Source organism: Pipistrellus kuhlii, unplaced genomic scaffold, assembly GCF_014108245.1.
Source record: "Pipistrellus kuhlii isolate mPipKuh1 unplaced genomic scaffold, mPipKuh1.p scaffold_m20_p_2, whole genome shotgun sequence".
Lineage (NCBI taxonomy): Eukaryota > Metazoa > Chordata > Mammalia > Chiroptera > Vespertilionidae > Pipistrellus > Pipistrellus kuhlii.
This window is the reverse complement of record NW_023425515.1, coordinates 168,434,046-168,456,986: the sequence shown is the minus strand read 5'-3', so window position 1 is coordinate 168,456,986 and position 22,941 is coordinate 168,434,046. Positions and strand designations below refer to the sequence as shown.

The window sequence follows — 22,941 nt, the reverse complement described above, 5'->3', positions numbered from 1 at the left end:
CTTGTCCAAGGTCACACAGCCAAGGAGCAGCACATCTGAGACTGGAATTCAAGCCTGTTTGATTCCAAAACACCAGGCACAAAACAGTTCTCAAACGGTATGGGTGGGGGCCCCGTCGAGAGCTGGGTCCGTGGTGTGGTGGGTGCCAGAGCCAGACCAGAGAAGGCCGAGGAGGGAGTGTGAGGTGAAGAAGCGGAGAGAAGAATTAGTGGCTGTAAACAGGGAAGATAAAGAAAATATGGCACCTGGAGAGCATGAGGGTTGGAGGAGATGTTTTGCATTTTTTCTTTTCCAAGAAGTGAAAGACAATGATTAACTGCTGATGGGAAGGAGCCAGCAGAGAGGGAGAGGGTGCCAGTCCAGTGGAGGGAGGAGGGACGAAGGATGGGGCAGGTCCCTGAGGAGGGGAGGGGTCCGAGGGAGCATAGGGTCCGGAGTGAAGCTGCAGGGACAGAGAGCGAGGAGGGCTTAGCCTTGTGGGGAGCGGGGAGGAACCCATCTCCCTGAGCACCCCGGGACCCAGGGGCCTCCAGAGGGTGGTGCCGGTGGCGGGGTCTGTGCAGACGAGATGTGACGTCTGCACACTGCTCCCTCGTGGGCCGTGCGTGAGGGCGGCCCCTGGCATTGTACGCCTTAAAACAACCCCGGGAGGTAGGCTGTATTATCATCCCCGTTTCTAAAATGGAGACTCGGGAGGTTAACGAGAGGACAAGTCCCAGAGTGATTTTGGGGCAGAGCCAGGGCTGGATCTGGCGTTCCGAATCCTGAAGTCGGGGACTCCCCTGGCTGCTCTCGAAGGGGCCAGAGGAGCCAGGCCCGGCCTCGGTGGGGAAACACACACGCTTGGTGGGGACGATGGCACAAAGGTTCAGGAAGCCTGTCCGGCCCACCCATCTCCCGACCACCCTCCGAAGGAGGCTCTGGATGCCCCCCAGTCTGCAGCTGTCTGCTCGGCCTCTTTCATTTATTTATTTATTTATTTATTTATTTATTTATAATCTATTTTATTGACTTTTTACAGAGAGGAAGGGAGAGGGATAGAGAGTCGAGAGAAACATCGATCAGGTGCCTCCTGCACCCCCTCCACCCCCGCCCCCGCTAGGGAGGTGCCCACAACCAAGGTCCATGCCCCTGACCGGAATCGAATCCGGGACTCTTCAGTCCGCAGGCCGACGCTCCATCCACTGAGCCAAACCGGTTTCGGCTCCGCCTGTCTCTGTCAGATAGGTCCTCAGGCCTCTTCTAGGTAGGCGAACAGGACTCTGTCCACCCAGCTCCATCAGGGCGGGGTGGGGGGCACCTCCTGCCCGTCACTACACACACTGTGCACCCTTCCTCAGCCCCGAGGACCTCCAGACCATCCTCCTCTCCTCCTGCACGGCCACCCCCTGGGCCCAGGCACCCTTTCCCCCACCTGGACCTTCCGCCGGCCCAACAGGCAGTGTTCCTGCCTCTAGCCTGGCCCCCTCCAGTCTGTTCTTTACTCAGCAGCCAGGGTGCACGCACAGCCTCTCTTCCCTGACCGAAACTTTCCAAAGGCCTCCCGCCGCTCTCCAAACAAAACGTAAACTGTCCCGGCCGTCAGAGCGGTGGCAGGCCTGACCCCGGAGCCCTGGCTCCCCAGCCCCTGGGAAAGCAATGTCCCCCGCGGCCCCAGGGCCCTGGCATAAGGCCGGTCCTCTCCCACACACCTCTTTCCCCGCCAACTCCTGTTTGCCTTTTTCTGAACTCAATTTGAAAAGTCATTTCCTCAGGAAATGGTCTTCGGTCCCCCTGCCCTGGTCCCCACCTCCTCCATTAGCTCAGTTCCTGGCGACGAGCTCCCTGGTCACCCCACCTGCCTCCCTCGGAGCCCTGCGCTCACCGTCTATGGTGTGCGTGTGTGAAGGTTACCGCTTTTTTCCACATTTTGGGGAGTATCTGAGTCATGGCTGCTTCCCCACCCAGGACAATAGCCCTGGGCAGGGCAGGCACCCTGCCTTGCCTCCCTTGGCCTCCTGTCCTGTGGCAGTGCCCGACCCAGGTCCTGGCATGCAGGCAGGGGTGCAGAACAAGTGAACAGGCAACAGGCAAGAAGGGTAAGGTGACCAGATGTCCCGCTGCGTTTTAAAAAAGTCCCTTTTCCCCCCAAAAATCGGGACTTTTTTTAAAACGCTGCGGGATGCGGGGCAAATTATTAAAAATCGGGACTGTCCCGCCCAAAGCGGGACGGCTGGTCACCTTAAAGGGGGCCTGCTGGGGGGGGGGGGGCAGGGGGATGGAGTCTGCAGCCCCTCACACCGCGCGGGGGAGCCCCCTCCACCACCGAGAGAAGCCCGGGTAGAAGCCCTTCTTGGCTCCCTCTCCTCTCGCGCGCCCGGCCGCACAGAAACCCGAGCCGGAACCTGCAGAACCAGAATGGCCAGGCCAGCGCGCCCGGGGGCGGGGCCTCCGCGCCAAACAAAGACCCAGAAACTGGGGAGTGGCTCTCAGACAGGTCCGGGTCAGGAGAGAGCGAGGAGGGGAAAGGCCTTCGCACCGTGTGGAGGCTGGACGGGGCCCAAGGCCCGGGGCCACGGAGGAGGCAGAACACCCCGTGGGGCCTGGAGCGGGGCCAGTGCCCCGCCTGGCCACCCACCCACCAGCGTTTGGCAAGACTGGCAGCGCAGCCCAAGCCTCGGGCAGCCCGGGGGGTGGGGGGCCGGGCCCTCCCCTCCCCTCCCCTCCGTCTGGCCCGGCTCTGGCTTTCCTCAGCACCCCCGAGTGTCCCCCCCACCCAAGGGCACCTCGCACTGCACAGGAGCCAAAACAAACTCCAGCTCATCCCCGTCCCAAAGCCCGGCCGAGCCCGCGCCCCTTCTGTTCACCAGGCAGACCTGTAAGCAGGTAGCAGAAACTCGAAAGTCTCTCTCTCCCCAGCTCCAAGCCCTGTGTCTGCCTCTCTCCCCACTCCCTTCCCCACTCTCGCTCCTGCTAACCTCTCCAGGCTCCCCTATCTTGACTCCTTCAAAAAAAAAAAAACAAACAAAAAAAAAACAGCACCTGCCACGGGCCACGTACTGCTCTGGAACACGGCTCAGCCCCCCACCCAGGCCTGCTCCGACAGGCCAGGCCCGTGGGCACCTCCTTGTCTTTGTGTGCCCTGCCCCGCTCGGGCGTCCCACCCCCAAGCCTGTGGGAGCCTGCTCAGCACCCAGAAACCCTGGGGCTGCGGAGACCATGCAAGGTGGGCGAGAGGCAACGGTGGGCTGGCCTGGGAGTGGCTGGGCAGCCGGACCCTGGGGGACAGCCAAACGGGGCCACCTCCAAAGCTCCTCCACCGAGACTCGCTGCTATTTTGTGCCTTCCCTACGGAGTGCCCGTACACACGGCGCAAACAGCACGCGGAAGCAGAGGGCAGACACGCGGCAGCGAGGGACTGCCAGGCGGGGGAGGGTGCTCCGGGGAGGTGGTTTCCCAGGCCCTGAACCGCCTAATGAGCTGGGGACTCATTAGTCCCGGCTCTGGTGACCGCCCCTGCCCCCCACCCAGGAAGCAGGCTCAAAGATAACCCTGGGCTCTTCTTGGGGGACACCCAAGGAGCCCTGGGCCCTGGTCTCCGGTGGGGGAAGTACACACTAGGTGCCAGGTGCCGGGAACAGGTGACCTCGGTGAGCCTGTTCAGTGATTGCCCTCGTTGCGCAATAGGAAAGCAGGCCCCGAGAGAGAAAACAACCTGCTGGAAGTCCCACAGAGGGCAGAGTCTAGACGGGAGTCCAGGTCCTCGCTGCCTGTGAGGGTAGGTGGGAGGGCACTGCAGAGCTGCGGGCAGCACCCAGCGTGTTCCAGCTCCACAGGCAATGGGGTGGGGTGGGGTGGGGGCAGGGGATGATATGACAGACACATCCTCCGCTACTCAGACCCTTGTGCCCACCCACCACCTGCCCCTCCAGCCATCGGGCATCCTACTCTCGGCTCCTAAGATTCCAAGTAACGGAGCCATAGCCAGGGCCCCTGCATTCCTGTGTGTCCCTGGGGACAAACGGGGCATGGCTCTCACTGAGGCTCTCCCATGAGCTCCATGGAGAAGCCTAGGCCCACCAGTGCTTCTTCCCCCAATCTCATCTTGTTATGTGATACCCCCCCCCCCAATTAGCAAATGCCCACTTACCCTTCAGGGGCTCCCCCTCTTCCAGGAAGTCTCCCAGCCCTCCTCCCAAGACCCTTAGGCCACTGCCTCTGTGCCCAGCCAGGTCCCAGCTCCCGCAGCACCTGAGGTAGTGACCCACACTTCAGGTTCCGAAGGCAGGCCTGTGTGGGTTCTTCCCCCTGGCACCTGCCCCGCACGGCAGATCAGCAGAAGCCTCCTCCTGCTGCTCTGGGCCGCCTCTGGCCCCACAGCCTCCGCTGGAGAAGCCGTAAAGCCCCAGGCTGGGGGTACTGCCCAAGCCCCCGGTGCCCAGGTCTCCCTCGGATCTGACTAGGCATCGATGCTGGGGCCCCTGGGCTGCTAACCCTGGCAGCTGCCTCTCCACCTCCCTCCCCTCAACTCCCCTCCGAGGCCAGGGCCCCCATTCATTTGTCTCGTTAGGAGGCCCATGGAAACACATTTGTCCGCGCCACGCTTCACTGCCCCGGTCGTCGATTCTCTGGGGTGCCCGCCCTACCTTTGGCGGCAGCCCTGTCCACGAGGGAGGCTCGCCCCTGGCGAGAAGTCTCCCAAGCCCAGCTCCAGCCTGGCCACAGCGGGGGGGAGGGCCAGACCCAGAAGTGCACGCGGTGTAAGGCAGGCCTGGAAGACAGACCCGGCCCAGGACCCCGGCCCATGGCGCTCTGCCTGGGAGCAGAGCCCAATTCACCTACTTCAGGGTCTCCGGCTGGTTCCTACATTCAAGACCCTGACCTCTGGTTCTTAAGGGACCAGCGTGAAGGTGTTCAGACTCTGCTCTAAAAACCGTTCTGCTCTGCACCAATTTCTACTCGGGGCCCATCCCTTCTTTCATTCACCAGGATCCGAGCTGGACATGGCCCGATCCCTCGGAGCTCACAGTCCAGTAGGACAGGCAGACCTAAAGCAGACGGTCACAATCATGCAGTCCGAGGGGAGTACGGAGGACTAGCGCACGGAGGAAGTGATGGCTCCAGCTGAGCAGGAACTGGCCAGGGAAGGGGATGGGGAGGAGTGTTCCAAGCAGAGGAAACAAGAGGCACAGAGGCCTGGGGGGAACTGAGCAACTGGGAGAGGTCCGCATGGGGGAGAGGATGTGGGAGGGGAGGGTCCAGAGTGAGTGCAGGATACGGTTGGCGGATGCTTGACAGTGCAGGGCCTAACGAAGAGCTGAGACCCTTAGGCTTGATCCTGGAGGCAACAGAGAGGCAACTGAGGGCTTTTATTGCTATTTTAAAACATTTTTATTAATTTCAGAGAGGAAGGGAGGAGAGAGATGGACACATCAATGAAGAGAATCATTGATTGGCTCGAGCCCACAACCCCAGCCTGTGGCCTTAACTGGAACGGAACCCGGGACCCTTCAGTCTGCAGGCCGATGCTCTATCCACCGAGCCAAACCGGTTTTGGCTTTTAAATATATCTTATTGATTTTTCACAGAGAGGAAGAGAGAGGGAGAGAGAGTCAGAAACACCGACGAGAGAGAAACGTTGATCAGCTGCCTCCTGCCTCCTGCACACCCCCCACTGGGGATGTGCCCGCAACCAAGGCACATGCCCTTGACCGGAATCGAACCCGGGACCCTTCAGACTGCAGGCTGATGCTCTATCCGCGGAGCCAAACCAGCTAGGGCAGTGAGGGGTTTTAAACTGAGGGTGGGGGTGACATGATCAGGCTTTCATTTCGCAGCGTGACTTTTACTTTGGGACGAAGAATGGATGATGAGAAGGGAGACGGAGACAAGGAAGCTACGAGGAGGCTGTTGCACACAAAAGCCCAGACCAGAGCCGAGGGTGGCTTGGGCGAAGGGAGCGGGGAGAGCAGTGGACGCATTCCAAAGATACTTAGAAGGTAGAGACAACAGGCCGTGGTGATGGATTAGAGGTGGGGAGCGAGAGGGAGGAGCTGGAGGAGGCCCAGGTTTCTGACTTGGGTGGCGGGGTGGGTGGTAATGCCTTGCGCCAGGAGAGAAAACACAGGAAGACGAGCAGGTTTGGGGGGATGAGCGCGAGGGGTACAGGTTGGGGCACGCTGGGCCTGAAGCAGGGGGAAAGGCAGTCATTCTCCCAGGATGTGCTGACTCCGAAAGCCCAGCTGGGCAGTCCTCCCTCTGCCTTCCCGCTCCGTCTGCAGGCCCTGAGAGCGTCCAGGGTGGGGGAGGGAGAGCAATGTCCAAGGGCCACGATGTCCAAGGGCTACTGACCACACCTAGGTCCTGACAAGCCTTCGCCTCCCTGCCAATGTGGGAGACACCAGATTGCTTTTACCCCAACCTGTCCCTGCGGCTCAAGCAGTCTCCAGCCACCCCATCCCCACCCTGCTCCGCTGGTCCGGCCCTCCCATTGCCTGCACCTCAGTGCTCCCACTACCCCTCACCCCCACGTCCCGGGGGAGGACTACCTCCCCTCCCTCTTGCCCTTCTAGCCCCACCAGGGAGGACAAAGGGCAGGAGCTCCAGTCCAACCCCTCCCCAGATCTGGTCCTGAATAATTAATGAGCCATTAGGAGAAAGGGCCTGTGTGGAGCAAGGACAGGGATCTTTGCCTGGCGACTGGGAGGGGGCGGGGGATGTGGAAAACCCTATGGCCTGCTGACCCCTGGGTTGGCCGGGAGCCACCCCTGGGCTCAGAGCAGGCTGGGAACAGCCCCTTCCCCCAGGGACCTGGGCTCCGACCTCGCCCCTCCCCCTCAGCGTGCAGATTGGCTAAATCCGCCCCGTGCCCCGCCTCCCACCAGTAACCAAGCAATGGTAACCATGGTGACGGGGCGGCCAGTCTCCTAGTGCCAGGCAGGGGGAAGGGCGGCAGGAAAGGGACTAAAGTTCGGAGTTGGATCGGGCTGGGCAGGGGACAATCCCACCTCCCCCAACACACACACACACACACACACACACACACACAGGAGTGCTGGAGCCCCACTACCTCCTGGGCAAGTGCAGAGGGCGGGGGAGAAGGGGATGCCCCTTTGTCTGAAAGATAGAGGGGAGAGGGGAAGGAGGGGCTCAGCGTCTCCACACCTCCACCTCCGTCTCCCAGGGTCCAGCCCAGGGAAGAGCTCAATGGCTCTGCCTCCTGCGCCCCCCGATTCCCATGCCAACCCCCGACATGGCTCCCGCTGGGCCTTGTGCACAGATCTGCAGCGGCGGACACCATACACGCCTGAGCATGTCACCCAGTGACCACATGAGTCTCGGACATGTCTTACCGCCAGCCCATAAAACAGGATAGCACTCCGACGCGCCCAGTCCTGCAGGGCCTGAGGGGACACGCCGCATTCCACAGGATGCACCCAGCAAGCATGGATGGGGGGTTCTTTCTAGGACGGGAGGTCTGGAGGGGCATCCGGCCATCCTGTCCCTTCCCTGGTAGCTGGTCCTGTCCCCATCCCAGAGCCCAGCAAGGAGGGGCACCATCTTTGGAGCTGGGAGACCCCACCCCCGGAAGGGTCAGACTTACTGTCGCCGTGGGCGCCGACCACCAAACCAAGCATCACGAGTGCGGGCACAAGGGGCAGCATCCTCCTCCGTGGTCCAGGGGCCATCCACAGCTCCAGCGCCACAGCCAGCCGCGGCCCAGGACAATCGACCTGTGACGGAGAGAAGGGCGAGCTCGTCAGCTGTTATTTACCCACCCATGTCCCTATTGCCCACCCATGCCACCTCCTGGCCTTACCACCCAGACACCTGCTCATCCTCACGGACCATCCGGAGCCCAGGCCAACAGATACCCCCTTGTACTGTTCAATGATCACCTTCTGACCCCTGTGACCACCGAGGCTGCTCACTGACCCTCCAGTGACCCATCCCCCTTCAAATAGCCCAATAGTCACGCTATAGAGACAGAGAGTGTGAGGCCTTCAGGCCGAAACCGGTTTGGCTCATTGGATAGAGAGAGCATCGGTCTGCGGACTGAAAGGTCCCAGGTTCGATTCCGGTCAAGGGCATGTACATTGGCTGCGGGCACATCCCCAGTAGGGGGTGTGCAGGAGGCAGCTGGTGGATGTTTCTCTCTCATCAATGTTTCTAGCTCTCTATCCCTCTCTCTTCCTCTCGGTAAAAAAAAAAAGAAAGAATAAAATAATAATAATAATAATAAAAAGAGGCTTTCAGGTCATGCCCTAAACCTGAGCAGGGGGCAGGGACTAAGGAAACCAGTGTGCAGGGACGCTCCATCCCAGAGCCTGCCTTCCCAACTGGCCTCCCTAAGGGGCAGGGACAGGGAGACGAGGTCAGGGATACAGAGACTGCACACGACAGGGCAGAGACAGAGATCAGGGCCAAGTTAGCAGACCCACAGGGGCTAGGGGCCCCAGAGCCCCCGGGCACCCTGCTCCCCCCCCTCCTCTCTCGGCGGGGAGGGAACAGGCAGGAGGCCAGACCCCACATGCTGAGTGCAGACCTGAGCGCACACTTGATAGTGATGGCTGATAGGATCCAGGAATCAGGGGCCTGGAGTCAAAGCCACAGCCGGTCCGGGTTCGCCGGGACACGCTCTAGACAAGTTGCAGCTGTCCACCTGGCCACCCCGGTCCTGCCGATCCCCGCAGCACCTCCCCATTCCAATGGGAAACCATAGGGAGGCCCTAGGGGCCAGGAATGGGGGTGCTGAACCCTGGATCCAACCCGTACCCCCTCTGCTCTTGTCCCAGCAGGGCCACGGGCAAATGTCACAGAGCCACAGGCTCCAAAGTCGCACCCACACAGACAGGAACCTGTGCAGGGGGAAGATCACACGTGGGGCTCCCTGAACGCCTCCAGGATTTTGCGCACACACACCACGCGGTACAGATGGCACTGCTCTCGTGGCCCACCCCCAAGGGGGAGCTTCTGAGAGCCCCTTCCAGGCCCCCCCAGAGAGGGCTTCAGGGGTGCACACCAGGGACCACCCGCTTTGTTTCTGCTTTCCTCTGGGCAGGGGCTGGCTCCTTCGTCTCTCACCGATGCTCTAAGAATGCGAGGGGGAGCGAGTGATAGTGAATACACCTCATGGCCCTGCGGTGGGAGGCACTGACTCTGGCGGGAGAGTTGTGGTCACAGCTGGCCCACAATAAGAAAATTTGCTCTACAATAGCTAGGATTTGGAAACAGCCTAGATGCCCGTCAGCAGATGATTGGATCCAAAAACTACGGTACATCTACACAATGGAATACTATGCTGCCATGAAAAAGAAGGAATTCTCATCGTTTGCAGCAACCGGGATGGAATCGGAGAACATCATGCTGAGTGAAATAAGCCAGTCAATGAAAGAGAAACACCACATGACCTCACTCATTTATGGATATTAAAGAACATTATAAACTGTTGAACCAAAAGATAGATATAGAGACAGTAAAGCAACAAGCAGACTGTCAAATTACAGCAGGGAGGGGAGGGAGATCTGGGGGAGATAAGAGATCAACCGAAGGACTTGTATTCATGCACATAAGTACAACCAATGGACACAAAACTCTGGGGAGGGAGGGCATGTATGGGAGGGGGGGCATGGTAAGATATGTACACGGATAATAATTTAATTTAAAAAAATAAGGGGAAAAAATAAAATTAAAATAAATTTTAAAAAGATTTTGCAAGGGGGGGACAGGACTACAGGGAGAGAGTGGAAGAGGCCTTCAGAGGTGAACACGATAGGACAGGACTCGAAGGCGGCTCTCCTGCTCCCTAGAACTCGAACCCTAGCCTCCACTGAGAAAGCCAAAGGCCCCGAGATCAGAGCGCAGTAGGCGGGCAAAGGGGCTGGATCCAAGCAAGCAGGACTGCGAAGTGGAAGGGGCTGAACACAAAGGGAAGTGGGTGGGAGATGTCCCTTGTCCCGGATCTTGCCGGAAGTCTGAGACAGGGGCTGAGCAGTGAGAGGAAGTTGACGAGGGTACATGGGCATCCAGCCCCATCTATGCAACACCTGGGATTCTGCTCCACGGTCACACAGCTCCGGTGGCTGAGACCGGGAGAGGGAGCCCCCGCCACGATGCCCTCCCCGCATGGCCATTTGGGGGACGGGAGGTCACATATCACAGAGCCCTGTCTGGGCTCGGTCATCCTGGCACTGTGTTCAGCGGTGCAGCCAACAGCAGAAGTCCACATCCCAGCAGCCATCGGGGGGCGAAACGCCCCGTCAGGCTGACGGGCAGGTATGGTCCCGACACCACCATCCTGGAGTCGTGTGGAAGCCCCTCTCCCTGTCTTTCGGTGCAGCATCCCCCGAAGCTGTGATCTCTCTGAAGAGATCACGGCTCACTGCTTCGGGGAGTGCTGCACCAAAAGACAGGGAGAGGGGCTTCCACAGACATCATGGGGGCAACAGCACAACATTCACAAGGGTTTAACCTCAGGAAAAGCAGCCGGGGTGAGCCCCCTCGGTGCAGACAGCACAGGGACTTCACCCCGACGAACACACATCCTGGGAGCTTAGCTCCTTGGTTCGGACAGAAAGGGGATGAAACGACATAAAACAGGTATTACGAAGGTGCAATTAGCCAGCACAGTCACCCCGAGAGGTAACTCCCCAATATCATTATCACAGAGGCTTCGTCCCCAGTAGCTGTCCTGGTGCACACAGCAACGTAACGCCCAGGTGCGGACATCCCGGAGGGAGAGCTGTCTGGTCCGGACACCAACATGGCGTAGAGGCCCCACCCGTCATGGGAGAGCAGCTGCCTGGCAGACATGGCCGTTGTGTCACTCTGCAGTACTCTATCACAGAGGTGTCGCCCTGTATAGACGGAAAGGGTTCTGTGTCTATAACACAGCCCCCACGGGGATGTAACTCCAGAGCAGACAGCACGAGGGACGACGCTGGATGAGATTCTGGCCATGGTGTCAGAGCACCTGGGCTTCCAGCAGCTGCATCCGGATGTGACAAAAGACAAGTGGCTCCTGCTTGGGGACTCCGGGACCCTTCCTGTTCCTGGGTCTAGCGCACACATGACCCTGTTCAGATCCAGAAAGCACAACAGACAAAAGTGGAGAAACTGAAAAGACCTTCCCTCCCCAGAGCTCTCCTCCAGCGGCCCATGGGCTCAGGGACATGGCTGCCCAGAGAGGGGAGGTACGGGCATACACACATGGGCACGTTCTCAGGGAACTGCTCAGGCAGCCGCGTAGCTGTCCAAAGCAGGGCTTCTCTCTCACCAGCTCGTGGATGAGCAAGCTCCCCTCCCGCCCCGCCAGATTCTGGGCACAGAGCCTGTCCCGTGTCAGGTGGTGCAGGCCACTCCCAGCTCCGGGGCCCCCTCGTCCAGAGTCCCCAACCCCCGGATGGCCCCCACTCCAGATGCAGCTGCCGGAAGCCCAGGTGCTCTGACACCATGCCCCCCCATCACCGGTGGGGGAAAGGCGGGCGAGGAGCAGAGAGGCGCCGAGGCCAGCCTTGAAGGGGCTGCAGAGAACCTACTGAAACCATGTGAAGAGCAGAGCCACTCCCGCCACCGCGGCTGGGTGAGCCTGGGCTTCTAACACCCGAGATGCCACGAGGCCCGAGCACGCGCACACTCGGGCGCGTCTCCGAACGGCGCCGGGGGCCGTCGGCGCTAACGCACGGACGTGGCCAGCCCCACGCTGTCTGAGGCCGCAGAACGGAATTAAATGCCACTTTCCTACATTCAGCTGGTTTTCAACGTATCCCTTTTCTTTGCTACGTCAGCGTGAAGCTGCCAACTGCCCTTTCTCGGCAAGAACTGTCCTTTATTCTCCCATCCAAGTACTAACCAGGCCCGACCCTGCTTAGCTTCCGAGATCAGGCGCGTTCAGGGTGGTATGGCCGTAGACTGTCCTTTATTCTCAAACGTTGTCCTTGGTTTTAAAATGTCCTTTCCGGAACGAAATGATGGTGGTAGCAGATAGCAGTTGTTATTATTATTATTATTATTATTATTATTATTATTATTTTAAGTAACGTCCTTATTTGGCAAAATAAAAAAATTGCCAACCCCATGCCTGGCCCCCAAGTGCTTTTGGAAACTGCACGGGTTTGTGAAATCAAAGGCGCTGGGAGTCACTGCTCTGAGGGAGAAGGGAGGAAGAGCAGGCACCACACCAAGCCACGGGACTCAATACGATCGCCATGGAAATGCACGTTACACGGAGCCCAACCGAGCCACCCCTGTCAGCCTTACAGCCACACCCCCGGGAGACCCCGTGCCGCCAGAAATGGGGGCAGTGGGGGTGGTTTCCCCTGGCTGGGGCACAGCTGGGATCCTCCTGACCTCCTTGTGAATATGCACACACAGATTGATCTGTTTCCCTCGGGCACACGCTATCATTCACAAATATTAATTAATCTCCAAATGCCACCTGTTCCTCCCGTCTCCTCCCCAGGCCAGAGAACCCTGGCTCCCAGGAGGCTGGGGCCCCAACATGGACATCGGCAGGAGGAGGGGCGCCCAGGGCCCCACGGGGCGCAGGCCACAGGGAGAGGCCGGCGTGTGAGCAAGAGGAGCCCGAGGGCGGCGGGGGCTGGAAGCCGGAAGCCGCTCGTCTTCTCCTCATCAGCGGGCGGCTCCCCGAGCCCTTTGTCACGTCCCGGACAGTTCACCGCGCGGCCCTGCAGGGGCGGCGGCGGAAACGGGCTCCTTACACTTGGGAAGGGAAAACCAACGTGTTTCCAACTCTCACCCAACCCAGCGCCGAACGACGGCCGGAATCAATCACGGGCTCGGCCGGGCCCCCAGCCCCGGGGAAGGAGGCGGCCGACGGCGAGCTGCGGTCCCTCTTCCCGCCCGCTGGCCTGTCATGGAGCCACAGCCCGCCTGCCCTCCCACAGCTGGGCCCCCTCGGGTTCCCAGTCTCCCCTGAGAGTGGAGAGGGGATTAGAGAGAGTGTCCCAGCATCTCTGAGGGGAAAGAGGAGGGCACAAGGTCCAGCAGAGGCTGAGCTCTGGGGGCAGACCCAGGGCGCCTCCCTGCAGCCATAGTCCCTCGGCCACCAGCCCTCAGCCTCCCTCCCCAGGGGAGTGGAGCCTCCTTTGGGCTAAGGCTCACCCAGGTGGCTGCCCCCAGGGCCTCTGCTCTCTCTACTGAGGAGGAGGCCCTTCTCCTGTCCCCACCTACTCACCTTTCAGAGCTCAGCCCAAGTGGCCCATCCCTAACTTAGCTTCCTGGACGGGCCGTCCCCAGTTCTCCAGGTTGGTACAGATTAGGAAAGGCAGCAAGAGGTGGTTCCATCCCACGAGGGACATTACACAACGTCTGGGGACATTTGTCAACACTGAGGACCAGGGTGGGGGGACAGGTGCTACTGGCATCGAGTGGGAAGGAGCCAGGGAGGCTGCTAGCTATCCCACAGACATCCTACAAGAGGCCACAAAGGGGAATCTGGTCCACGTCAACAGTTCTGAGGTTGAAAAACCCTGATGCAGACAGCAGGATCTTTCCACGGACGTAGCTTAGCCTGGTGTGACCTGCCCTGGACCCGGCCCCAGACCCCAGTCCCCTACGAGCACGCTGGGCCCGTACCCACGGAGGCCTCCGCCTGTATTAGCTGTCCAGGGGCCTCAGGGTCTCAGGGCGTCTTCCCCGCCCCTCCACCTCAGCGCTGCCTCCAGAAACCGCACCCCTGCACCCCTGCCAGCAGCAAACAGCCTCCCCGGAAGACAGGGAGTTCCACTGGCAGGCACCTCTCCCGGGAAGACTGGGCTCCCGGGAGCTAAGAGATCCATCATCTCCGATCGGACAGGTAAAGGGACATAAGGCACCCCCACACCCGCCCGCCCCATCTCCCCCTTCCAACCCGTGACAAGCCCTTTCTCGCTGCACCTTCCAAACCGCCTCCGTGTCCACTCACCGCACAGGGCCCGGCCCCCGAGGGTACCCACCACACACTCATCGCCCTCCCCCACCCAGGCGGAACCGTCTCCTCCGCGCCCTCTTCATTCAGCCGTCCGTCCATGCGGAGCTGCTCGGTGAGCCCCCTGGGCCCGGAGCCAGGAGGCAGGAGGATGAACAGGGAGTCCTGGGCTCTGCCTTCCAGGAGCTCTCCGAGGATGGCTCCCATCCTCCCCCGCCCGGCTCCTCCTCCAGGTCCCCCTCAGCAAGAGTGCCGCCGTGACCCGGTCACCCAAGCCAACCAGTCCTCCTCCTCACCCCACACACAGCCAGCGGGTCAGGACGTCTGAATCTGCCCTGCACCCATCCCAACCACCACAGGTCGGTAAGATCACCCACCTTTTTTTTTTTTTTTTTTATAAAACATTTTATTGATTTTTTATAGAGAGGAAGAGCGAGGGATAGAGAGTTAGAAACATCGATGGGAGAGAATCATCGATCAGCTGCCTCCTGCACACTCCCCACTGGGGACATGCCCACAACCAAGGCACATGCCCTTGACCGGAATCGAACCTGGGACCCTTCAGTCCACAGGCTGAGGCTCTGTCCACTGAGCCCAAACTGGTTTCGGCATCACCCACCTTTTTTAAAATCCTCACTCAAGGATACACTTATTGATTTTTAGAGAGAGGGAGGAACACCAATGTGAGAGAGGAACACTGATGGATTGCCCCTGTACACACCCCAACTGGGAATGGAACCCATCGCCTTGTGGTGCATGGGGTGACACGCCAAGTGGCCTGGTCAGGGCACTGCTGGCCTTTTAAGTGGGCCTCTGGACACTCCCTCCCACTCCACTGTGTACACTAACCAGTGCCCCTTTAAGCTCACAAAAATGCACATCTGATCGTGCCCCTCAATCACCCCTTGCTCGCTGTTGTATTTCCACAGCAGACACAATGTTTCCTAAGTAGACAAGAGGATGGGAAAATAGGTAGGGGAAGGCCCGGATGCTGCTTCTCTGCCCAAGAATCTTTAATGACGCCATATCCCCCTCAGGAAAAAGTGCAGAGTTCAGCCCAACACCCAAGGCCCATCTTGTTCTGGTTCCCAACCTCACTCTCCAACCCACCCACTAGTGCTTCCGGCGGAAAGAAAAGAGGAGTGGGCCTCCAGGAGACCAGGAATGAGGCGCTCCGGATCCTGTGGGTACCCTACTCCCCCGACCACAACTGGCAGCTGTAGAAGAGAACAGTCTTTTCTACAGAAACACGGCAAACGGAAAAGCAGAGATCCCAGGATGTCACCCAGAAGCCTCTGTCACACCTACAGCAGCCGACAAACTGAAGATCAGTCCCAACCCAGCTCCACCATCCATTCCGGTCAGAAACCCGGACAGCATCCCTGACATCCCCCCGCACCTCCCTCACGCCCCACATTCAGCCCTTCACCCCGTCCTGTCCACTCCAGCTCCCTCAGAGCACCCACAGCCTTCCTCTCCACCCCATCCCCGCCTCCCGGGTCCAGGCCCCCGTCAGCTCGGCCGCAGGCCCACCCCGCACGCTCCGGGCACACTCACCGGGTCTCTGCTTGCTCACACCAGTTGCTCGTGGACAACCAGCACTCTTGGAGAACCGAGGCCTCTGCTCCTTCCTGGACAGAGTGGACAGAATGAGAACATTAAGAACTTCCTCACAGAATAACCGCTGGCACAGAAAGACATTCAACATTTACTGTTTGTGTAGGGAGGGCGGGGGGGAAGCAGGTTCCCGAAGGAAGATCCCTGTTCAGTGAAAATGCCCTTCCCGTCACTCATTCACGCCTATTCGATACTCCTGAGCACCTACTGTGTGCCAGGCTTTCTCCCAGCCCCCAGGAGAGAGCTGTGAACAGCACCGCCCAAGTCCCCGGCCTCAGCAGTCACCCTGTGTCCAAACTCCTCGGCATAACCGTCCAGCCGGCGGACAGCTGGCGAGGCCCACCGCTCAGCACTACCTGCCCATGCCTCCCTTCCTCCCACCAGCCAACTGCAGCAGCTTCCTCTTCCGGTCCTCAGAGGTGGCACGTTTCTCCCCGTCTCCCAGCCTCCGCCTCTGTCCCTGCCCGGAACACACCGGCCATGTTTTCCTCGCCAACTGCCCCTCAGATCTCCGAGCCAATGGTGCTTTCTCCCATGATATCCTACACTGCATGCTGGGCCTTGCCTTGGAGCAGTGACCACAAATGTGATGATTTATTTATTTATACATCTGCTGAGTGGTCGCTGAGTCACACCCATACGCTGGGTGTGTGCCCGGGGCCAGCTCTGTATCCCCAGTACCCAGCAGAGAGCTGGCACACAGTAGGTGGTCCGTCCAGATCTGCGGAATGAGTGGATGCAGGCACGAAGGAGTTTGCAGAAGACGGGCCAGCTTCGAAGAACCACACCAGCATACGTGCGGCCTTCAAAGACGCGTTAGAAACAGTATTTATTTTTTTTACTTTCCGCTTCTCTGTAATTTTTTAAAATGAAGGCGTGCCCTGGGATGCCTCCTCCGCTGGCACCCGCACAGCAACAAAGCCCGGCCCCTTCCTTCTAGAGCCATTACAGAGCCTCCACCGGGGTGGGCACCATCCCGGGTGGGGGCAGGGGCCAGGCACGCCCACTCCCTCTCCTCACCTCCTCACCGCAGCTCGGCGGCTTGTGGGTGCCCATTAAGACACAGGCTACACCTCGAAACGGGCTTATCCTCAACCTCCCGCCCCCACATGCACATGGATCCCCGCCCCACATAGCAATGCCATCTTCGCTCCTCCCAAAGCCGCCGACACCCAGATGGGGCTCAGGGAGGGGGTCCTCACCAGCCCAGGCCTGCCTCCTGGATCTGGGAATCATCCTCACTGGAGACCGACCGCCTATGCCCCCACGGGGGACATCCTCGCCGACGGGAGACTCACCAGCCCAGGACCATCCGCGCGGCCCTCTCCTGCCTCCATCACCCCCGGCCCCCAAGAACCAACAACAGTCCTGGGACTCGCTCAGGAGGGCTCCCCTCCCCCAGACCACCGAACTTCTCCACAAAGTCCCCTCTGGCCGCTGCTCCCAGCACACAGGCCGTCAGGCGGGTCTGGCCAGACAAACCAGCTCCCGTGTCCGAAACTCAAAGGCCCATTTGTCTGGGGACGCCAGCGGGGCCTCCCCGGTGCCAGATGCGAGGCTGCTGGCTCTACCGTGGCGCAGGGACCCTGGGGCAGAGTCCCAGGATCCGGTCCCCGCCTCCCTCCCAAGCCAGCAGGCAACACAGCCGCTTCCACGGCCACAGCAGGTGACTGGGGCTGGTGTCCACAGACCGGACCTCCGCTGAGCAGCAGCCACACCTGGACAAAGGTATGTGCTCCAAATGGCCAAAGGCGGGCAGAGAGCACATAAAACGGGCCTTTGGGAAGACCCTAGAGCACACAGATTGGCCTCAGGGCTGGATTCAACAGCACCTGGAACCACACCAGTCCAGGATCAACCTGGCCCCCAACCCACCTAGACCGACAATCAGAATCACCCAGAATGACTCTAGACTCATCCTGAGATAAGCGCAGAATGATCAGAACTACTGGATACACCCAGAAGATCAACTAGAAAGCTACTCAGAAAGAACCTGACTGGTGCCGGAAACAGGTTAGATATCTCTGATGGGCATCCAGAGAGGCCTCAGAAGGGCTGAGGTGGGCGGCCAGGACCAAGATCACGTAAGAAGGCCTTGGCAGCACCCTGGCGCTGGCCCCCAGCAGGGGTCTTGGTCGTGGCCTGGCAGCGGGCCCAGGAACAAGCTAAAAGGCAGAGAAGCACGGATGCCCCTCCAGAGCAACCCTCAGGCAAGCCCCCTCGGCTGCCCCAGGAACCGAACACAACAGCCTCAACCCTGCCGAGGAGCGAGAACCATCCTTTCCAGATCTGGAGGTTGGGGAGACCCAAAATACTGGTGCATCTGAGCCTCAGAGGCAGACACAGGAAGAAAGAACCTCACTAGATACCCGGGGTTCAGGCGGGGTGAGGGAGATGGGCAAGTGAACACGCTGAGAATCCCCTCCTATATCTGGGAATCGTCCAAACACAGGGTCTCTTCCCCAGGGCTTCCTCCTCCAGTCTCCTCATATCGGCCCATCTGAAGATCAAAAATACCTGAGCAACACACACACAATCCCACAAACACGATTGGGGGGCGAGAGTGGGGCACTCCCTTTGCCGAGCTCCCCAACCTGCCAGCCGAAGCTCAGAACTGCAGCTACTTTGGACGAGCAGGTGCCCTGCCCTTCACAAGGCGGTCTGTAAGGCCCCTCATTCCGACGGAGGTGGGTGTGCACCGCCATGCTGGTCACAGTGGTGCTTCCTAGATGCCAGGCCTGTCCTATAGCACTTGCAGCACATTAACTTCAATCCTCACAACAACCCCATCCGGCTGCAGAATGTTATCACACACAGTCGACAAAGTGAGAAAACTGACTCAGAGATGTGAAGTTTGCTCAAAGTTACACTGCCACCAACAAAGTTGAACCCCAGCAGTTAGAAACCAGAGTCTGCGCTCTTAACCCGCTGAGGTTGTCTTCTCTTGATGAGCACAGCTCTACCCTCGTAACTCTCCATCCTGTCACCGGCCCAGGCTTCTCTCTCACACTCCAGGTGCTCACGCTCAACGCCCTGCTGGAGGTCCGGAGACACCACACACACACACACACACCCCGGCCCAGACCTCAAATGCTGCATCTCAAAGCAATGTGTCCAACCCTGAGCTCATGGTCTGCCTTCCAAACCTACCCCTCCTCCTAAGTCCCTAGCTCTGTGAAGGCCCCACTTTTCACTTCCGGGAACCCGGGCCCCTTCCTCTTCCTCATCCCACATCCAACAAACCATCCTGTCTTAAATGTGCCTTCTAAATGGCTCCGCGCCACTGCCCTATCCAAGCCACCATTCTCTCTCAACCGACTCACTGAGCATCCTGCCTCCATCCATTTCCCACAACCACAGAGTCCTCTTCCAGAAACAAATCTGATCACACGTGTAACACCCTGCGCATCTTCCACTCCCAGGCTTTCATCCTTTGTTTGGGTCTCCCTGGGGTGTTCTCGGAATAAAGTCACAGCTACTGAAGGGGGCATTGAAGGCCCTCTGTGATCCACTATATCTGATACCCCATAAGTAACAAGCCTCTGAGTGAGTCTTTACGTCTACTGTTTTTTTGTGTGTGTCCTCTTCCCCCCCACCCCCCCCCCCCCCCCCCCCGCCGTCTGGAATGCCCTTTCTTCAACTGGAAAACTCCTATTCATCTCTCAAAACCCAATTCAGATAGCCCCTTCTTGGTATCCTCTGGGACTTATCTCACTTTGACCTCTGGACTCTCTCCCCTCTGCCTTTTCCTATTAAATAGCCCTAACTTTCTAACCTCAGCTCAGAATTCGAGTTGCTTTAGGTGAACTCATGATGAGCTCCATCTCAGTAGCTGCTAAGGGGTGGTGGGCTGCCTCTGCTGCACAGCTGTTAGTCCCACGGAAGCAGAGCAGCCGGGCTGAAAGTGCCTAGCCCAGAGTTTGGCGCACAGTTGGCAATCAATAAGAGGCTACTGAATTGCTCTACAATCCCATGATGCAATCTGTTCCCCCAGGGACCATGAGCTTCTCAAGGGCAAGACCCTGGCTGCAAGCTTGGTGCAAGCACACAGCAGTGTCACAATCGCAGCGGAAGCGAATGCCACTGCTGCTGATGCGCTGTCATCCCGTTGCCTTGGATTCTCACAACTGCCTTGGATTAGATGCCCCATTTTACCGGGGGTATAACTGAGCCTTCAGGAGGAAATGAGCTCCTCGAGGTCTCAAGTCAAAATGTGGGAGAACTATTGTACATTGTGTGTCACAGCCTCTGTGGAGAAGGTCTAGCTGCCACCTCCCCCTGACCAAGGGCCCTCAATAACGGACTCCCAGAGTTAGGGTGAGAGGAGAGAGAGGGGAGCACAGATCACCAGGGCCAGCATTTTGTGGCATACCAATACAATTTCCAAGAAAAGTTTTAGCCAGTCTCCCCTTACTGTGCCCCCCCAAAACACACACACACACACACACACACACACACACACAATTCCTGCTTCACCACCACTCAGATCCAGCCTCCTCTTTTAGAAGTCCCTACACCCATCCACCTCCCAGGGTGGGTGCACAAAGCTGAACAGAGGAGGTCAGGAGGTGCTGGCGGGAGAAAGACAGGGAGGAAGGAATGATATCAAAACAACTTCCCTGCTAAAGGGAAGAAAAGAGGAGGAGAGGAAGAACACATGGAAAAGAAAACACGACTAGACTAGCCATTTCCAACGAGGACCTTGAGCAAGCAAAAACGTGCAAGCAAGTGGGCATGAGAATGCACAGGACTTGAGTGTGCACACGCCCCTCCCTGGGTGTGCACGGTGGTGCTGTGAGAGCACACGCATGAAGGGGCTGGTGCAGGGCCTGCAAGCACAGCAGATTTCTGATCTCCGGCTGCCATGCAGGCCCCAGTGTACCAGCGTGAGGGCAGTGAGGCAAGTGGATGTGTGTGGGGGGTGAGCCGAGTGTGGAAATGAGGGGGTGTGAGTGTGTGGCCTGTGCCTGGGGCGGCGGATGTGGGGAGCTGTGCCTGGGGAGTTATACCTGCTGCTCCTTTAAGTCCTGGGTTTGTCCATATAATCAGTGCAAAACCGGGATTTTCTTGCTCTCTTGAAGCAAGCAAGAGTTAACAAGGAGCCAAGCATAGAATTTCCTGAGATTTCCTGTCAGAACCCTCCCCTGGATCACATCAGATCCCTGCTGCCACCGGAAGAATCCCTCCGCAGACCCTTTCCCTGTTGGGGCTGGGGGTGGGATTCTTCTCTCTCCAAGACCCCGCCGGAAGCTCCCCGGGGCTCCCTTTCCAGGCCTCTCACCCCAGAGCACTTCCTGGGTTCCCCAGCCAGATCCCGCACAGGGTCACTCTGGATCCCTGCCCTTGTCTGTTCAGGAGCCAAAGTGGAGCCTTGATCACCAACCAACACACTCAGCAGCCCAGCCTCCCAGGCTCCGCGTCCCCGTCCCCGGGGGAATCCAGAGGATCCCCTCACACCGGCAGCCTCCCTCCCTTCCCGTCCGCAGCTCGCACAGGGGCAGGGCTCCCACCCCCCAACCTGTTCCTCCCAGGGGCCCCGTGCTGGGCGTCGGGGGAGTGCTGAAACAGGGAGAAAGGCTGGCCCTTCCCCCACCCTGGGATGGAAGAACCTGAGGGGCAGCATTCCACAGAAATGGGGAGGGGGCCTCGCGGAGGAATGCGGAGCCGCCAGGAGACCAGGGAGAGACAGGACCCAGGGAGAGACCCAGGAGGGGAGACCCGGAGATTGGGGGGGGGGGGGGGGAACCGCAGCAGAGAACCCCGAGGAGGAACGCAGAGACCCGGGGGGAGAGAGAACAGAGAGACCGGGGAGGGAGAGCAGAGGCAGCCCCCGGGATTGCGGCGGGGGAAGGGGAGGTGCGTTGGGGAGGCAGTGACACAGGGAGACAGAGACACAGAGATGCTGAAGGGCAGAGAGAGCCCGAGACACAGGAGGGAAGGAAGAACGGAGCGCAGATACACAAACGCGGGCACCGCGACGAGGACCGGGGCACCCGGGGACGGGACGGGGCGGGACGGGACGGGGCGCGGGCGACGGAGTGAACTTTCCGGAGCGGGTGCGAGTGGACACGTCCTCCCGGGGCAGGTCGCTCCGGGGCCTCTGGACACGGCCCGGGGTGGGTGGGGTGGATCCAGCCCGCCCCGGCCCGACCCCAGCCCCGGCCCCTCCCCAGTCCGCACTGGCGATGGAGGGGGGGGGTGTGAGGGTTCCAAACTCGCGCCTGCCCGGCGCACCCCGGGACCGCACGTGCGCCAGGGCCGCGAGCGAGCGAGCCGGGCCGCGTCGCTGCGGCTCCCCCGCCGGCGGGGAGGGGGCGCCGGCGCGGCGGGGGCGCGGCCTGGACCCGCCCGGGCCGGGGTGGTCGGGGGAGGCGGAGGGCCGCCCCCGGGGCGCGCCCGCGCGGGCGGAGGGGGCCGGCGGGGCGGGGCGGGGCGGAGGAGGGGGAGCGCGAACGCAAAGGGGAAACTTTGCGCTGGGGGGGCGCGGGCTGCGGCTCAGGTGCGGCGGGGAGGCCGGCAGGCGGGGGAGGGCGGCGCGGAGCCGGCGCGGCGGCGGGGGGCGCGTCTGCCGGCCGCGGGGGGAGCGCGGGGAGGAGTCGCCGGGTGAGGGGGGGGGGGACCGAGCCGAGGCTGCGGGCGCGGCAGGTGGGGGCGCGGCCCGGCCTCGGCGGCGCCCCGAGCCCCCCGGGACCGCCACCAGCCTCGCCGGATGGACGCGGGAAGAGGGCGGGGGCTGCGGGGAAGGAACAAATGCGGAGGGGACTCCGGGAGGGGGACCCGGGGGGTCGCTCACCGCCTCTCCAGGGGCCGTCGGTCCGCATGTCCCCCACCAGCCGCTGAGGCTGCTGCTCGCTCTCCTCTTGTGCCTCCGCCGCCGCCGCCGCCGCCTCTGCCGCCGCCCCGGGTCCCGCTCCCGCCACCGCCACCCGAGCTGGAGCCGGTGCTGGAGCCGCCGCCTCGGCCGCCGCCGCCGCCGCTCCGCCGCTCCCGCGCCAGCGCCAGCCGCGCGCCCCCGCGCGCCGCGCCCGCGCCCCTGCCCCGCCGTGCGCGCGCCCGCGCCGCCCCTCCCCTCGTGCACTCTCGCTCAGAGAGAGAGCCGCCGAGCCAAGCAGGCCTGGCGAGGCCACAACCCAACTCCGAGTGTGAGCGACTGGAGCTCCCAGTACTGAACCAGACCCCGGTAATGGGCATGTGCTGACCCAAACTCCAGATCCTATTAGTGGTTCCCAGTCCTAATGTAAACCTGATACTACCCCACGTCCTCCCCATTGGGATACAAATCTAATATTGAGCCCTGACCCACCCCTAAACTCAATATTGAGTTCAAACCCCTGAATCTGAGATTGGCTCAAGCAGAGATTTAAATCTGAAGCCCCATAGTGAGCCCAAATGCCGATAATGCCTCTAAATCTCCTTGT

The 22,941-nt window shown here is 60.3% G+C and overlaps 1 protein-coding gene across 18 annotated transcripts in view; it reads right to left on the bottom strand.

Moving 5' to 3' along the window:
- The window catches only part of PTPRF (protein tyrosine phosphatase receptor type F), an 86,873-nt gene extending 64,363 nt beyond the window's left edge, over positions 1-22,510 (bottom strand). For 11 of the 18 annotated variants that reach the window (XM_045584708.1, XM_045584714.1, XM_045584719.1 and 8 more), the window contains exons 1-3: positions 22,317-22,510; positions 15,464-15,537; positions 7,583-7,712 (exon numbers count right to left, since the gene is read on the bottom strand). In XM_045584708.1, coding sequence (XP_045440664.1) covers positions 7,583-7,667 — 85 coding nt within the window. In that variant the 5' untranslated portion in view covers positions 7,668-7,712; positions 15,464-15,537; positions 22,317-22,510. The remainder of the gene's footprint in view (positions 1-7,582; positions 7,713-15,463; positions 15,538-22,316) is intronic. The other 7 variants (XM_036446500.2, XM_036446502.2, XM_036446501.2 and 4 more) reach the window with 1 other exon arrangement.
- Positions 22,511-22,941: the final 431 nt, after the last annotated feature.